The sequence below is a fragment of the Panthera pardus genome, unplaced genomic scaffold (assembly GCF_024362965.1).
Source record: "Panthera pardus isolate Hobbes unplaced genomic scaffold, ASM2436296v1 HiC_scaffold_8, whole genome shotgun sequence".
Taxonomy (NCBI): domain Eukaryota; kingdom Metazoa; phylum Chordata; class Mammalia; order Carnivora; family Felidae; genus Panthera; species Panthera pardus.
Window position 1 is genome coordinate 143,940,962 of NW_026527013.1, and position 17,663 is coordinate 143,958,624.

The 17,663-nt window shown below is 52.5% G+C and overlaps 2 protein-coding genes across 2 annotated transcripts in view; one reads left to right on the forward strand and one right to left on the reverse strand.

The window, feature by feature from the left end:
* SND1 (staphylococcal nuclease and tudor domain containing 1) overlaps window positions 1–17,663 on the forward strand; it is a 420,688-nt gene that overhangs the window by 348,759 nt on the left and 54,266 nt on the right. The gene's annotated exons all lie outside the window — the stretch shown is intronic.
* On the reverse strand, window positions 10,268–12,820 carry LRRC4 (leucine rich repeat containing 4). Its single transcript, XM_053898360.1, has 2 exons — window positions 12,706–12,820; window positions 10,268–12,527 (listed from the first exon to the last, which is right to left on the reverse strand). The coding sequence occupies exon 2, from the start codon at window positions 12,425–12,427 to the stop codon at window positions 10,475–10,477; it is 1,953 nt and encodes a 650-aa protein (XP_053754335.1). The 5' UTR covers window positions 12,428–12,527; window positions 12,706–12,820; the 3' UTR covers window positions 10,268–10,474.

Below are 17,663 nucleotides of genomic sequence, written 5' to 3' on the forward strand. Positions count from 1 at the left end.
TCCGCAGCTTCGTTCCTCCTTCCCCAGCTCAGCACACTGCGCCGCCTTACGGGAAAGTCCTGGGTGTCAGCAAGAGAGGCATATGAGGAGAAATGAACCGATGCAGGAAGGGGGAGTGCCGCTCAGTCATCTTTTAAGTAGAAAGGAAAAGGTCATCAGAGCCGTACGGGGCCTGGGTTGGATTATCGTTGACTCTGCCTTGCCGTAGCAAAGGGGCCAGCACCGGGCACAGCACCGGGCACTGCCAGCCCCATCCAGCTGCTGACAGCCCAAGCACAAAGAAACGCGTGCTCTGTGTACACAAATGGGTCTGCGTGTCAGCGTGAGCCCATTTTTAGCCCTTGCCCGGGAAGGGCGGCCCGTGACATAGTAATTTAATTAAATTTGCCTCCCTCCATGGCCCACATATTTGAAGAGGTTTGGGGGGAAATGAATCTGGCTGAGGAACATTACCCTGCCGCTCTGGCACTGCCCCAGAGCCCAGCCGCAGGACCATAAAGGGTCTTGCCATCCTGAATACGGCCCAGGGCATCTGTCTGCACCGCAGGCTCTCTGGCCGGGCTGCCTGCTGGCACATCTGGCAAGGCAGCCTCTGGAAGCACTCCGTCTCCATCACAGGGAAGCCACCGGGGGCAAAACAAGGGGACTCCCCACCCCCTACTCAAGACCTGCCGGCAGCAGCCTCAGCAAAAACTAGGGCCGCAGTATTAGCTTTCCCCACTGATTCAGTGTCTAAGAAGGGAGAGGGCAGAACGGGAGGGCACCACAGCCTGGGTAATGGCTGTCACCCCGATTTCCACGTCAGCCCACATCCTTGTACTTCTGCCCTGGAAATGATCCATATTTAGGGGCCGGAATTGATTCCAGTGAACTTCTCACCATGTTTCACATCTCAGATGCTCGTCAGTTTTTGTCCAAGGTGTCTGAGCTCAACCCACCCCCACAGTCCACACCCCAAGACCTCCCCCTGCTTTCCAACCAGCCAGGGCTTGTCTTGCATTGAGTCCATCACTCCTCTGGAGGCACCAAAGCTTTCACTTTCTCTTTTCCCTCTTGTCCAGAGTTCCCGCCCTTCTCTTATCAGTAACCTCTAACCTCTTACTCAGCCTTTCATATCCTAGGTCAGCAGTACCGTGCCTGCTGGAAAAGAGCATTCTTTCTCCTTCTCTTTCTCGCTCTCTACCAAGAGCACATCCTCCTGGCTGGCTAATCTCTCCTGCGTAATGATAGCAGCACCTCCGAGAGAAAGGGAATTTCTCTGGCACAGTTTGTCTCAACACCAGCAGAACACAGGCTGTTGCTTAGGAGTGGGAATCATTAGAGTCAGGCCATTATTGGAGGGGACCAGCCTCTAGGGGAGCTAGCAGAAATTACCACTCCTTAATAGACAAAAACTCATTTGCTTGAAGCCCCCGCCCTCCTCTTTATTTCTCTGCGTTCTCCACCTCCCTTCTCTTCCCAGCTTTGAAGTCAAAAAAGAGAGGTAACGCTATCCCATCCAAGATGGCAAATTTCTGCTAAATTAACTTGGTTAAAAGATCCTTGGTTGAAAGCGGCTGTTCTTTTAGAATGTTTCTACTGGGACTTGGCTTAAAACCATCACGAAGGAGACAGATTCTAATTAAATGTATGCGATAAAATTATAGCCAGGACCACTCCATTTCCCAACAGAGGATTTGTTGATATGGGGGAAGAGGAGACATTTAGTAGCCTCTTAGACTCTGTTTCAGGGAAGGCTCCGAGTCAACCTGGGCCGTCTAAGCTTTCCCCGCAAGGGTCCCCTCGCTTACACAGTACTGGGGAAGGCAAGCGACGTGGAAGCAGGACTCCAGACTTCTCTGCTTGTCAGTGGTCATCTTGACCTTGAACAGACCTCTAACATGATTTAGCTTCTGTATGCCTTCCCTGCACAGGGATACGAGTTCTTTACCTCACAGCTTTTTTTTTTGCTCTTGTGAGGGAAGGGGGAATGGCATAAGCAACAAATGTTCCTTTTAATGTATTACCCGTTTGGGCTGCCATCAGAACTCACATGCCTTGGAACATCTGTGGTTGAAGAGAAAGGAAAAGTTGCCTGATTCCTCAGCGCTAGCTGTTTGAATGAAGTCACGAGTGGTCACCATCTCAGAGCATTAAGCACAGATAAGGTACTGGTGTGAAAGGCCTTCCCCTTCTCTTCCTGGAAGCAAACTGTAAGGGATCGTACCAAATTGCAAACTCCAGGGGCGCTAATCACTTTGTGGTTTCTGTAAATGGCACCCGCCGGATTTGTCAGTCACCGTGGCGCTGTTGGTGTTCAGCAGTGCTGGGTTGAGAACCCAGACACCAGAGATCTGGTCTCTGCATCACCAGCTATGTGACACCTAGGAAAGTCCCCTGGACTTCATTTTCCTCATAAGTAAAATAAGGGGGTTCAGTTAGATTCTCTGAGTTAACTTGGAAATTCCCTTCCCGGTTTCCACATCTCTGAATTTTGAAGCTATAAACCATCACTCTGTCCTCAGTGTCTTGCCACCCCAAGGTTGGCCAGCCTTGATGACACCCCCGGGATGTGAAGGTGCCCTCGACGGACATGATACCACTGGTCAGAAGAGATGTGGACTTACAACAGGAATGTGGCATAGGGACTAAGGAAAGGGAAAGCTACCCTGCAGGCACAGCAGGCTGAGACAAGAAGAGTATGGAATAGGCCAGTTCCTTATTCTTCTTGTTTTCAGGCTTCTCTGTAGCTTCAGAGCCTTCTTCTGACACACATGCATACGATACACCCAGTACGTGCAGTCACTTCCCTCATCAGAGTAACAAAATGAAATGCAAACATGCTTCAAGATATCTCAGCCTTGTCATGTGTCTCCAAGCCCCCTCCTCATTTCTAATTAAAAAATTAGAATTCCCTGATTCCTTTAGCAGTCTCTTCCTTGGCCCTCCCTCCTTTCTTATTCCAGACTCTCCCACTCCATCCCCTTAAAGAGATGAATTGGAAGAATATGCTGTCATGTCAGAAGGAAGCCATTGTCAAGTCTCACAGCAGAGCTAATAGGATAAAGTATTATCCGACTTCCCTTAAGTCCAGAAATTAAGTCTTCTTGCAATGGTAATAGATTATAACTTGTAACCACTGCAGCTGGTAGGCTGCAGGAACAGGCTGTGTATATCTGAGGCCTCAGCTCCATTTCTGGGCCTGTGCTGGGCCTTTTGTGAGGGACACACTGAGCATTCCTGCAAACACTGCTGCCCTATCCGTGCAAGGAACTGCCTCTGCGGAGAGCTGTCTGTAACTCATTCAGTTCACCTACAGGGCGGAATCTGAGTGGGAGAAGCTGCCTGAATGGTCTTAATGAACCTGGATGAGTAGATAGGAGAAGGGAAGGAGCCAGACCCTTGAAGACTCTAGGAAGAAGTAGCCGGAGGCCAAGAAACCAAACTTTGCATAGGGAACAGTTAGTGTGTGGAAGCTCTTCTCAGTCATCCGTGCTGACTCATTGAGCAGGTCGAGTGATTTAATCTAGTGACTACATCAGCACCAGTGCAGACATGGGGAAACCAGAGGTGAGACCTTAAAGGAACTTTCAGACACTATAGATGAAGGAGTTGCCTTGGAAGAGAAAACGCATGAGGACTGTCGGAAGAAAGAGCCATCAATCTTCTAGAGTGGAACGATCTTGCAAAGATGGCCTAGGTCCTATGATGGCAGATGACTGTACTCAGATGGGGATTATAGAGGGAAACACCCTGATATAAGAGTTATTGGGGCACCTGGGTGGCTCAGATGGTTGAGTGTCTGACTTTGGCTCAGGTCATGATCTCACAGTTTGTGAGTTCAAGCCCTGTGTCAGGCTCTGTGCTGACAGCTCAGAGCCTGGAGCCTGGTTCGGATTCTGTGTCTCATTCCCTCTCTGCCCTTCCCCCACTCACACTCTGTCTCTCTCTCTCTCTCAAAAATAAATAAACATTAAAAAAATGTTACTGGAGGGTGCTACTTATTAGTGGGGTTATAAGGAGGTGAGTGAGTATTAAAGAAACTAGTGGACCAAGGACTGTTCCTTTGGCATTTGGTAATAAAATCTCTAGTATTGTTCTAGTATCGTTCCTAGGTGCACAGAATGAATGACCATGAAAGGCTAACTACTACTCTGCTCCATCTAGTCCCCACACCTGGCAATAGAGCAGCCTTTCCTCTCCATGCTTCCCTACTGGAGGGTCGGAAATCTTGATGGGGTAAGTTAGGGAAGACACCATCATCTCAAATGCTAACACTGTTTGACAGGAGAGCTTCTCCCAGAGATGGCCCCCATAGGCCTCAGCCTAATCTCTCTGACTCACTGCCAGGGTCCATGTCCTCATTTTTATGGAAAAACACAATTTATGTAATACCCTCCCTCTGGAGTAATACTCTTTTCGTAGATCCGCAGTGACTTGCACCCACTTCTCTCTCCCTGTCTTTGCCCTCATAGAAATGAGGAACCAGGTTCAGTGCAGACCCCTGAGTGAGCCGGTCAGGGTCCAGATTGGGTTACGGTCCTAAGGACTGGGCTGTTTCCCCCTGGCAGTTGGCCAGCCTGCAGGATAGAGAACAGGACTGTTGTGGGTGGTTTGGCCCAAGTACTGACAGCAGAGCTGGCATGTACCGGAGCACAAAACCTGTGATCGTCCGAAAATCGAATTCTAGCCACTCATTAGGAAATCAGAATGCTTTCTCTCTTAGACTTCTCTTGGAAAGTTGATCTCCCTGCTTTTCTTCTCCTCTGTCCCATGCCACGGATATCGGACTGGTCCTCCCCCATCCAGGGTCCAGCCAGCCTCTTGCTTCCTAGGACAGCGGAATCTCCCTGGCTTTCCTCCTTAACTGCATTGCAGACCCTTAGCCTGTCTATCTGCCATATAGCTCCATTCTGCTCTCACTTGCTCAAATTCTGGTCTTCTTTTCTGCCCTTTAATTCTGCTTTGAAGCCCCAGTAGCTCCTCTCTGTCCTGCCTTCTCCCTCCAGGTGCCTCAGCCCTCCCCTGCCCTACCCTTGGTAAGGCACCCTGACAGAAAAACAGGGATAGGTGGAAAAGCCTCCAGGAAGCTTATCCTCTTAGGCAAGGAACAAGGTTTCTTAGGTAAAGGATTCCTGGCCCAGCCCTCAGCTTGTGCATCACCACCAACAGCAGCGCCTTTCCTTTCTTCTGGCTTAGCGCAAGGAAAGGTAATCTCTTCCGGGACGGAAACGGCACCTTGGGCCAGCTGGAGAGCTGGATTAGGGAACAGAGCACAAGGCACTGGTTTCCTGGAGGGAAAAGTACAACCCCTCTTTCCCTCTGGGCCTGGCCTTGGTTACATGGTACTGTCCCCCTGTCCCCAACTTCTGAGTAAGCATCGTTCCTCTCTGGAATAGCTCAATAATGTTCTCTCTGGGCACAGATGAGGTTCTAGAATCGAGGTGGTAGTGACTGGGGGCTGGTCAGTTGGTCCTTATGTTTGTCATCAGATAACTACCAACAATACAGCGTTACTACGTGATGCCAGTCACCACTCTTAAGTATGACTTTATACATATAATTTCAGTTTTCACAACAACCTGTGAAGCCGTGAGATCGTAAATACTAATATGTCCATTTTACATATGAATAAACTGAGTATTTATCCAAAGTCACACAGGTAGTAAGCGATGGAGCTGAGATTCAACCCAGGAAGACCAGATCCAAAGTCTGTACTTGTAAGCACTATGCTATATTGCTTTATAGATATGTAAATCTCACTGATGTGGTTCCTGAAGCATTTGTCGCTGCTTCAAGAAGCAATTTGCTTCATTTGAAATTTAACGCAAAAATGAAAACAACCTTAATTCACTGCCCAAACCCTTCTCACCCCTTCAGGGGTAAAGGGTGTTTTCTGAATGCATGAAGACCAGGAGAGGTGCTTTTGAGCCAAAAACTGCCTTGTGGTTTAGCTGAGGCAGGATTTAGAAATGGCGTGAACAGTGCCCGCATTAGCCGATGGCATGGAGTGCTGAGCGCCAGCAGAGGAGATAAAATCAGACATATGTTTGGATATAAATGTTCTCTCTCTCTTCTTCTTCTTCTTCTCTAATTTTAATCCCCTGCTGCTTTGTTGCAGTAAAATGTTAGGGCCTTAATTGTGGGCTCTTGCCCCCTGAGGTAGTAGTCTGGGCTGTGTAAGGCCCCCCTTAGCCCTGTCCTAGTCTCTGTCCATCTCCACAGAAGGAAGCCAGAACTCTCCACTGTCAATGGCCATGGACTCTGGACCTCTTCCCCACCAATAACAGGAATTGTTTTGCCAGGGACTCTTTACTACCTTGTTCTACCCAGCACCCAGCAAGTTCTTGGCTTCAATATATGTTAAACAGCCCTGATAAAGCCAGTGTCTCTAGACCTTAGAAACTGTCCTGTCTACTCTCCCTTCTTTGATAATAAGATGCAGCGGAACACCGAAGAGCGTTAAAAGGCCTGGAGCAGATTATGGGAGTGGCAGCCACAGCATGGCACTTACAGAGCTGGGGCTGGGGTAGGTACAGTGGAGGAGAGACGTTAAGGACCCCACCCCCACCCCCACCCCCCGACAGTCTCATTGTTGAGCCAAATAAGCAGAAACCATTCCACTGTGGAGAACTTGCTCTGGTAGGTGCTTTAAGACCTCTGTCAATCCTCAACTCTGCAGAGCTTCCAAGGCTGAGGATGGGAGAAGGCCAAGCTACCTTTCCCTTTGTGAACACCCTGCCTGGTCTAACGTCACCCTTTCTCCAGCAGCCGTCTGCCACTGAACCTCCGAATCGGAAGCTGTTATGTACAGTCCTGAGGATCTAACCCCTTAGTGAGCACACGTGGCCCTTTGGCCAGCTCTGGGGCCCCCTGTGGTCAGAATTCTGGTCAGACCTTGGGGGGCAGTACAGCCAGTTCTGAAGGAGATTGAGCACCCCAAAAAGGAGAAGAGAACACAGCGATATCTGGAGGAAGGTCCCATTTTTACTGCACGGTGGCGGGGAAAGAAATAGGTTCCTGATAGCCCAGAAGAGCCTGAGTGAGGAAGGCACATTTGACTTGGGAGTCCAGAGATCTTGGTTTCAGTGCCACCTCTTCCACTGACTAGCAGTGTGACCTTGGAGAGATCTTTCAGTTTCTCTGGTGCTGTTTCCTTGACCATAAAATGTAAAAGGATTAGACTAAATGATCTTTCATGGCCCTTAGAAAATTCTTTAACTCCATATAATCAGCAGCAGTCTTTCCCTCTAATGTGTTGCTACAAACTACTCCCCTGAAGAGCTACCAACCCATGTCCCATAGCTTGGCCGTCAGGCCTGAGGATGAGTCACCAACACAGCATGAAAGCCTGCACTTTCGGTGCTCATGGGACTCCTCTCTGAAAAGCTGTCCCAGGTGCCTGCTACAAAGGAGGCAATACCCACCATTACGGCAATGGAGGTTTGCTGCTGTAAAAGCTGAAACGGTGCCCAGCTCAAAGAGTGGGCCCAGAGCAGAAAGGAACTACCCTTGCAGCCCTAAGGACACTTAAACCCAAGAACCAGATCTCAGTCTCCCCCACCTCCTTTCAGGTTTCTTCTGGAAAGCGCTTCTCCCTCAGATCCCAAGATGGCAACACACTCAGCCCCCAGGACAATGTTTGTTCTTAGGACTCTTCCCCAGGAATGTTTTAGGACCATTTCTGTACCCCTCCCCTCAGACCTCTGGTTCAGCCACAGACCCTTCATCATTCCAGAGCGACTGTACAATCCCTAACTATCCAAATAGCTGCCAAAAAAGGTTAGGAAACCTGGCCCCACATCCTCTGTTTCTGAAGCAGCCACTTTGTCCACAGTTGCCAATGAATGTGTACCCAGGAAGCTGTTCTGAACAGCCTGAGTTGTCTTGTGGTGCTGGGAAAGGGATAATTTCTTGCTTTTTCAGCTGGTCCTGGCCAAGTCCCACCCTTTACTCTGCTGCAGTTTTCTCGTGTTATCGGGGGTAGCTACGGCGGTAAAAGGAGAGCCAGAGGGAACGTGTATTTGGAGCCTGGAAATGTGAGTGACAGTTTCTAAAGGTGTGCCATGCATGCACGCATGCTACCACAAACACTGAGACCCAGAAAGGACACATATCTACCCAGGGGATTAAGAATTGGCCCTTTTCTTAGCCAACTGCTGCAAAGTGCTGCCTGCCTCTCTCCCTGTTCAGTGCCAGGGAGATCACACCCACTCAGTCCCGATTCCCTGCATTAGTATAAAAACGCTGAGGAGACGCAGGGTCCCGGTTCATGCAGCCTCCCTGGACGTCAGTACTCGGTAAGCATCAGGAGACAGACACCCACCACCACCGAGACATGTTTGACTATTCAGCACCCAGAGAACAGAAGGAACGCTGCCTGTGGGAAGTTTAAGCCAAACAGCATTATTGCAGACCTCTTAAATCCAGGTCCCCCAGGGTCTCTGGGTAGATAGAGGTGGTGCTGCCTGACCAGCAGCTTCTGCTGAGGTGGCATTTAACTTCTGGCCTGGTCCCAGGAGCTGAGGCTGACCCATTTCCCCTGCTTTTCCAGGGCATCAGGAATTTGGTTCTACCCCCAACAAAGCCAGGGACTAACACACTTAGCTTTTGGAAGGTGCACTAGAATTGGGGTGCTTTTTATTTAAGCTAAGGAAAGACTGTTGACAGCTTTAGCATTTTCCCATACTTGAAAGAAATTTAACATTGTCTTCCCCTCCCACCTTACGTCTCCCCTCCCTTTGCCTTTTTTTCTTTAAATAGAAATGACTTGGTTAATGCTTATAAGGATCTATAGGACCTTATTCAATTTAACCCTTTGGGGACATTGGATTAAAAATTGAACAATATTTATTAAAATACAAAAATACACTTTTCTCACATTACAATCAGTGTTCTTTTGTTGGCATTCCCCCCCACCCACCCATCCCACCCCTTTCAAATCTGAACCCTTTATTTCTTTTTAAAGCTAAAATAATAAATGAAAGAAGTTACAGCATTAAATGGACCAGAATAACAGAGATCTCTGCCTTCCCCGCCCACGCCCACCCTTTCTCCTCCACCTCCTCCTGAGGTCGGCCTGGGAGAGGGAAGCCTTCCCCCCACTGTGCCACGTTCCACAGGACTCCTTGCAGAACTCACTTCTTGTGTGCATGTATATCACTTTTGTTTTAACTGTGGATTCACATCTTTTTTGTGAACCATCCTGTTTAGTAAAGGCTTCATTGTACTTGAAATGAGCCTGTGCCCTTTTTCTCTCTCCACTCATGTTCTGCCCCCACCCCATCACCACAACCAGTTGACATCAGCTGTAATAATCCCTAATGAATCAGCATTTAGAATAGTCACCAAATCACAAGCATGAGAAAAGCTTCCACTCCCCCAAGCTCCCCAATCCCAGCCTCTCCTCCTTCTCCACCTTAAAACAAACAAAACCTTTATAAAAAATCATAAAATGCCATCATTGTCTACAATCATTTGTCAGATACCGGGAACAACAGGTGGACATGGCACCATGCTAATTTATGGCCTCCTGTGAATACATTCTCTCTGCTTCTGCTCTCCCTTCCCACCCCCCCTCTGTGGCCGCACCCCCTTGGGGGGGGGGCCTCCTCCCCCTCAAGGGAAACCCTGAATAGACACATGCCCTGCAGAGAGTGGGTTAAACCCATCTGCAGGAATCTGGTGCAATGTGAAAGCATTTGACTGAGAGCTACGCCAGCCCCCTTCCTTCTCTGCTCCTTCCCGAGGCGCGCTGTCAGGCGGGGCACGCGCGTGTCCCAGTGCACAAACCAAGGAGCCTTGTGCACATGGACAGACGGAAAGACCGAGCCCCTTTAAGGAGTCATTTAAATTTTGGTGGTTTTCCTGTTTAAAATACATTTACAGATCTATCTTCCCCTTGGCCTCTGAAGAAAAAAAAAAATTATTGCCTCTCAACACTTCAGCACAGTACAAATTCTCGGTGCTTTTTTTTGTATCTCTTTTTAAAATAAATTTGCAAAGACAGCTCTCAGCTTAAGAAAGGTGTCTATAGAAATGGGTATTCCTGTATGCTGTGAAGCATCTTCTAAAAAATGACAGTCTACCCCCACCCCCACCCCACCCCTCAGCAGCCCACACCCTACCTCTTTAGGGATATTTGTTGTTGTTTTAGTTTATCTTAGGAGTTTCAGCCTGGTATCAGAAATCCCTTCTGGCATCATAGCAAGTTGACTTGTGGCTTCTACCCCACAACGTTCCCAAGAACCCCACTCCCCCCTTTAAATAGAACTTACAAGTTAGAAAATAGTTTTGTTTTGAATTTTTGTTTTTAAATTTTAATATAATCTGTTTCTTTTACCAGCCCGTAGATTTAATATAGAAGCATATACAAGAAAAAGTCTCTCCCCACTCTGTACAAAAGTTGCTGTCTTGTGTGTGTGTGTGTGTGTGTGTGTGTGTGTGTGTGTGTGTGCATTCTATTGCATTTTGTAAGTTTTTGGGGGGAGGGGAGTCATATTTGAGTTTCCTGTACCTTGTCCTTAGTATGGGTCTGAATTATATAAGGTTCAGAGATTGTGGTGACTGCGGGGTGCAGAGAGTTCCCCAGGCTGTTTTCTGTCCAGTGGGCCCCATGTGCTGGTTTGTAGGTGTTGTAGTTAATATGGTCATGAATTGTGGGCAGCACTACTGCCCCCTCACCTGATACACCGGACGGAGCTGCTGTTGCTGCCGCAGACGCCGCCGCTGGGATGTCTTCGTCCACCTGGATGATCTCAACTGTCCGGGCGGCTGTGACTGTACTCCTCTGCTGGTGCCGCTTACGAAGTTTGTAGAAGACAATCAACATGGCGGCAGCTAGCAGAGTCACTGCCACAAAGCAGCCGATGATGATCTTGGTGGTCTTCATGACTTCATCCAGGCTGGTCTGCATCTTATCATTGGTGTCTGTCGCGGGTACCTGCTTGGGCACACGGGTGGTCTGAATGAGCACCGTGGTGGTGGTGGTATATGCCGGCTGATAACCAGTGGACGTCGTAGGAACAGGCTTGTACTTGCGCGTCGTATCCTCAGGTGAGATCTCAGTGGTCTCCACTGTGACTGTGGTGAAGAAGCTGTAGTTGGAGGTGTTGAGCTCGGCCGTGCTCACGTTGAGGTAGGCCGAGGCGTTGGAGTTGCCTGCCACGTTGGTCACCATGCAAGTGTATACCCCGGTGTCTGAGAGCAGCACGTGGGAAAAGTTCAAGGTGCCGTCGTTGAGGACAGAGATCCTCGGGTGGCGGGAGGCGTGGCTGAGCACTGTCCCATTGGGCAGCAGCCACTTCACGGAGGACATCGGGGGAGTCCGACACTTAAGTTCCGCCATCCGACCCTCGGAGATGTTGAGATCCCGAGGGGCATCCATGATGAAGGGGGCAGAGCACTGGAAGGAGGCCTGGTCCACCTCCACCAGGTAGCGGCCACGCATGTGCAGGGGAGCATGACAGCGGCCGCAGCAGGTAGAATTGGTGGGTATGTACTCCCGAAGCCACCAGGCTAGCCACAGAATGTCACAATCGCAGTTCCAAGGATTGTGGTGTAGGTGCAACTCCACAAGGTACCTCAGTGGGGTGAAGAGGTCATGGGGCAAAGAAGAGAGGTTATTGTGGGCCAGGTTGAGTTCCACAAGTGAGGCCAGCCCATCAAAAGCGTTCCGCTCAATCAGGCTGACCTGTGAGTTCATGACCCATAGCTTCTTGAGGGAGCTGAGGCCGTGGAAGGAGCCAGGCCTGATCTCAGGGAAGTGGTTCCCTGACATCTCCAGCTCCTCCAGCCCCACCAGGGGGGTCAGATTGGGCATATCTTTAATGTTGCACATGCCCAGGTTCAGGTACTTGAGGTTGAACAGTCCCTCAAAAGCGCCCTCAGAGATGTACTCCAGCTTCTTGAGCTCCCCCAAGTCCAAGCGCATGAGGGAGGGCACCCGGTTGAAGGCGTAAGAGGGGATGCTTTCTATGGGGTTGTTGCGAAGCCAGAGCTCCCGCAGCTTGGACAGGTACTCAAAGGCCCCGCTGGGGATGACTGTCAGCCAGTTGTCAAACAGCTCCAGGGTGTTGAGGCTGGCCAGGCCGTTGAAGGCCCCCACCTCGATCTGCCGGATGGAGTTCCTGCCCAGCTGCAGGACCTCCAGGTGGTGGAGGTGGCGAAAGGTGTCGGCCTGGATCATCTGGATATTGTTTTCCATGAGGTTGAGGTACCGGGTGTTGGAGGGAATACCCTGAGGGACCTCGGAGAGGCCCCGACGGGTGCACACCACCTTGCTGAACTGGTTACTGCACGAGCAAACGGATGGGCAGTTCTGGGGCCCGGCGGAGGCGGCAGCGGCGATGGCTGCACACAGAATCCACACTTGCGCCGTGAGGTAGACGACGGGGAGCAGGACGGCATTCCAGGTGTGGTGCACAGTTACCTGCCACAAGAGCTTCATGGTGTGGCACGTTCATAATTCACCATCGCCTGGGATTTTGGCTCGGAAAGGAGAACCAGCCCTACCCCGGCTTAAATGAGCTAGGAGCTCCTCTTTCCATCTGGAGAAGGAGGTGGGGAGGGGGCGATTAGAGAGACGGAGCGGACCGGCGGAATAAAAGCATGCCCAACTAAAGCGTGGCCCCTGTCTCCAGCCCCCCTCAAGGCAAGCCCTCGGAAAGCCGAGACTTTCTCTCCCCCGCGGCAACCATCCCCACCCAGTGAGTCGCTGTCACCTACCTCGGAAGGAAGGAATTGGCGTGGTGTCCTTAAGCGTTCTCCACGGGAGCCGGCCACGTCGTTGCCATTCTTACTTCTTAGTTTTAATTAACAAAACGGGGGGAGGGGGGGAGTGGAGGGGGCGGGGAGGGCGGAGGGGAGGGGAGGGGAGGGGAGGGGTGGGGGAGACAAAATGGCTTCTAGTAAATCCGGAGCAGGCTACGGCGAAGCAGCGGAGTTGAGGCGCGCCGGGGAGAGCCGAGGCCCGGCGGGCTATGCAGGTGCATGCCCCCCCCTCAGCGCGAGGAGCGGCGCCACCAGCGCTTCCCTGCTTTGTCCTTGGACCCTGGCACCGGCTCGCACCAGCCACGGGGGAAGCCGCTTCATCGCCGGAGCGTGCCTCCGGCGCCCCCAGCCCGCTCCCGCGGCTGCCACCCGGCGGGGGTGAGGGGGCGCCCCGAAGCCTCCCAGGCCGCGTTCTCTCGCTCGCTCGCTCGCTCGCTCGCTGCTGCGCTGCCCCCTCTCCTTGTGTCGGCGGTTCCGGCCGGAGGCAGCTGATGCAGTCGTTCGCCCGCGGGGCTGCGAGAGTTAAGAGGAGGTGTTCGCGGCTCCTTCGCCCTCCCCAGACACACACCCCCTTCTTTGCTCGCCTCTTCTCTCAAGGGTTAAAAAGACCAAAACTGGGCTTAGTTTCCCAGCCCGCCGTCTGCCGGCGCGAGGAGCAGCAGTCCGTCCAGCCCCCTGAGGGTCAGCGGCGTGGAGGCAGCGCCGGGACCAGGTCCGCCGGCCGGAGAAGCGCGCGGCGGCCGGGTCGCGCCCGCACCGCAGGCCCCTTCAGGGAGTCCGGGGGCGGGCGCGGGTCCGGCGGCGGCGGCGGCGGCCGCAGCCCCCGGTGGCGCGCAACCTCCCGCCGCCGCCCGCCGCAGCCGGGCCCCCGGCGCGCCGCCGGCTCTGGCTTTGTGCGGAGGGAGCGAGTTCCGGGCTTTGGCTCGCGGCGCCTTCAGTGGCTGCGCCGCCCGCGGACTGCTGCAGCGGCCCGAGCGCCGGCGGTGGCGTGAGCAGCGGGGGTCGCGGCTGCGGGGAACGCTCCGGAGCCCGAGAACATGGTCCGCGCTGGCTAGCGGCGGCGGCGGCGGCAGCAGCAGCAGCGGGGCCCCTGCGCTCGGCGCCCACCGTCTCCTCCTCGCGCCGGGCTCGCGGTGTTGCAGGCAGCAGCCACGCAGACTGCTCTCTCATCCTTTTGTCCTTCAGTCAGAACGTGAATGTACTGCTGACGCATACTGTTCTGGGGAGAAGATTAGCGTGATGCAGTGCTCTTATGTATTAACACCGCTCCCCCTCCGCCGCCTGCCCTCGAGGGGTTAACGCCGGCGCCTTCCAGCGCCGCGCAGCCCCGAGCTCCGCGCCTCCGTCCGACTCCCTCCCTCCCTTCCTTCCTTCCTTCCTCCCTTCCTTCCTTCCTTCCTTCCTTCCTCCTTCCTCTCTCTCCCCCACCCCCCACCCCCCTCCCCGGCGCTTCCTCCCCGCCCCCTTTAGGCGAGGGGAGCGGAGCGGGCGAACGAGCCGGAGTGAGCGTCAAGTGAGGGGCCGCGCGCAAGTCGCAGGCGTTCGCAGCTATTTTGGTCCAGCCGAGGGAGCCGCCGGGTGGCCGCTGATAGGCTGGAGCGGCGGGGCTGCTGCGGGAGAGACCGCGGTCCGTGCCCCGCCCCGCCCCCGGGCGCCGGGCCCCCTCCGGCTCCGGACGCGGTGGGCTCCGGGGCCCGGGAAGCGGGTGGCGCGGCGGGGTTGCTGCAGTTGGCCGGCCTCCCGCCCGGTCCGCGTCATCCTCACCCCCGCCGACTGCTGACGGGGCGCCTGGCCGCGCGCGGCCCGGGCAGCATACGCAGAGTTCGGAGATGCACGGTGGGGACGCGGGGGCGGCTGGGGCCTCTTGGAGCCAGAAGACCGAGAGCCTGGGCTCCGCGGGCCGCCCCGCGCTGCCGCACAGATGCACATTCGTCCTGCGCCCCCCCTCCCCCCGCCCTCGCAAATTTTCTCACCCTTCCTCGGTTTTAACTTTTAAATGGTAGTTTTCTTGATGAGGGCTGCAGGGAGGGCAAATGGTGGAAGGAAAGGCCAAGTGTGGGGACCCCGGGGAATGACGACCCGGGACAGCACAGCAGCCGGCAGGCAAGATTGAGGTGAACTACCAGAAACCAGGGGAGAACCCGTTCATTCACGAGCGGCAGCCACCGCTTCTCACTCTTCGCAGCCCAGTGTCGCCCTTTCTCTTCCCCAAGCCTTGAGAAAGGTGGGTCTTAAACCTTCCGCCCGAGGGCTTCACTAGCTGTTCTGTGTTGCTGGGTCTCAGTGAGAACTGCGTAGCAACCTGCTTCTCCTTGTGGCGAAGAGACCCTGGGGCATCTGACAGCCCAGTGTAGGAGAACAGGACTAGGTCAGCCTTTTCCCACCCCCGAAAAAGACTGCCCTTTTCTCTGCTTTGTGGGGGTGGAGCCATCTGTGGCTAAGCCCTGGGAAGCCCGTAGAATATGGCATTGGCTCAGTATTGCTTCTTTTCAGGCGCTGCCTCCAGACTCTTCTCCGTGTGCCCCCACCCCTCCACCTGGGCAAGCTTGCTTGTTAAACCCCTGTCACCTGCTTGTGGGCTAATCCTGAAGAATGAGGAGGTCCTGGATTTCTCAGCTCTGAGTTCAACCACGCTCGTATCTCGGGATTGCCTGCTACCCAGTAACCTGGGCAAGGAGTTCTTGAATTCCTGGAAACAGTTCTGTTGTAGGAAAGCTGGATTCCCCATTGTTTACCAAGACCTTTTGATCATGCATTTGCAGTCAAATAACAACTTTAGTCGTTCATATGCTGCCTTAAAATTACGTAGTAAATGGCGGAGCCAAGATGTGAACCCTGGGAGAGGGCAGATGTGTAGGAACTTGAGCATGGAAGTGATTCCCCAGTTTGCTCCCAGTGGATGAGAATCCAGGTTTCACTCATGTACTTCAAAAGTCATTTACTAGGATGCTTATCTACTACTGCTCTACCATACTAAGCATAGATGCTTGGGTGGATGGCTGTGGACATAAAGATGTCTATCTGGATCTGTCCTCGTTCAGTCTTTGTTTATCAAGTGAAGTAATTGCCAGAGTTGTCTCCATTTTACAGACGGAGGTACTGAGCACAGGCGGGCAAATAACACGTTCAAGGTGGTACGTCCACAAAGCAACAGAGCCAACATTTCAGTCTGGTCTCCTTACCCTGAGCCCAGTGTTTTCATCGCTAACGGAAATGTCCATTGTGTCTGCACTGCAGAGAGTAAATGGCAGAAGCAAAGTTGGGGGAAAGACTGTATTAAAAAGTTCAGTCAAGGCTATATGAGAGAAATAGAACGAAGGGTGGGGGAGGAGGGGCTGAGAAAATACATTCTTTAACTTGTTTACTCACAATAACTAATCAAGAGAAAGAATGAGAGAAATGGAGGTAGATCAACCCTGATACCAGGCTTTATCTGGGCTCTTGAGTGGCTCCTTTTGCTCTCTTTACTAAAGCTTCATCTGTACGTCATCAGCTTCAAACAGGGCCTCCCCCCTTAGAGATCCAGGGAATGTAAACCTATCCTGATAGGGATCTGTGGAGGAGAATCAGAAGCTTACTGGTGGGAGGTTCCTCTCCTGGCCACAGCTGGCATTGAGCCCGTAGCATGCCAGAGGACACCCTGGCCAGAGTCTGATAGCACCCTGGAGTACATGGCTGCCCCTACCTCCTCAGGCAAAAGAGGGGCTCTGCCCAGACTGGTTTCCTGCCAGTGTAGGCAAACTCAGACCCCATCTGTTCACTCCAGGCACTGCCAATGAAAGGTTATGCCCCCATACTGTGTAGGTGGATGGAAGGGTGGGCTACCTCGGATCAAACCAGTACTGAGTAATGAGGTTGTCTCCCAGGAAATATTTGCGAGTGATGGATGAACACGAACACGCCAGGGTTGGTGTTGGAGTTCTAGACGGGGCTGCTTTGCCCTCTGTAGGCCCGCTGAGCTGAGCGAGCACCGTAGAAGCTACAGACTAGACTGAGGAGGCTGTGGGGCCATGGCAGCACACGGCCCTTCTGAACTGTGAGTGGCGCTGAAACCTCTAATCCTGTAACCTGCGTATCATTTAGCCGTCGCCTGTTGCTCTTCGTGGCCCTGGTTCCGACAGCTTCCTCGGTTTGGAATGGTGCAACCAGGAAACGAAGAGAAGAAGAGTGCTTAAACTGTGAGAGGAAGAGAAGGAAGAAACACTGAGTCGAGAATGTTTCCACTTGTGGTTTCAGAGAGAGACTGGTGTCATGAAGTGATGAGGCAAGGCCCTTGTCAGCAACGTGGCACCTGCCCTGAGATTGGGAGACCCGAGTTCTGGGTTTTCTGCCACTGACTAGACAATGTGACAGATCTTAAAACAGCTCTAAACAGTTTAAGAAAATAGACTAGAATGTTCCTTCCAGCTCTTTCCGGCTCTCATAGTCCCTGATTCCCACCTCTTCTCAGATACGTAGCTCTGTGGAGAAAGTTGATCCATTGGGATAGTAGCCAAGTCTTGGAAATGAGCCACAAAGTTGAAGAGAACGCTTCCTTTAGTTTAACGTAGAGATCTACATTGCCAGAGCAGAGTAGATCGCACTTTGTCTTCCCAGCTACTGAAAAGGCTCATAGATCACAGAATATTAAAGATACTTTGGAGATCAGCTGGACTCAACCTCCCACTAATATCATTAATCAAGTTCAGAGAAGCTTAGTGACTTACATAAAGCCACACGACTAGTACCAGAGTCTGTCATTTCTGAGCTCCTTCCCTCAATCAGGACGACAGTGTTTTGGCATTTAAGCCTGGGGCTTGAAGATTTTTCCGAACACCTGTCTTCTGTCGTCTTATGTGCAGGTGGTATCCTTAGACCTTGTTGGACTGGGACAAAGATAGGTCTTCACTAGAGCCAGTCTGCCATTCTGAGTG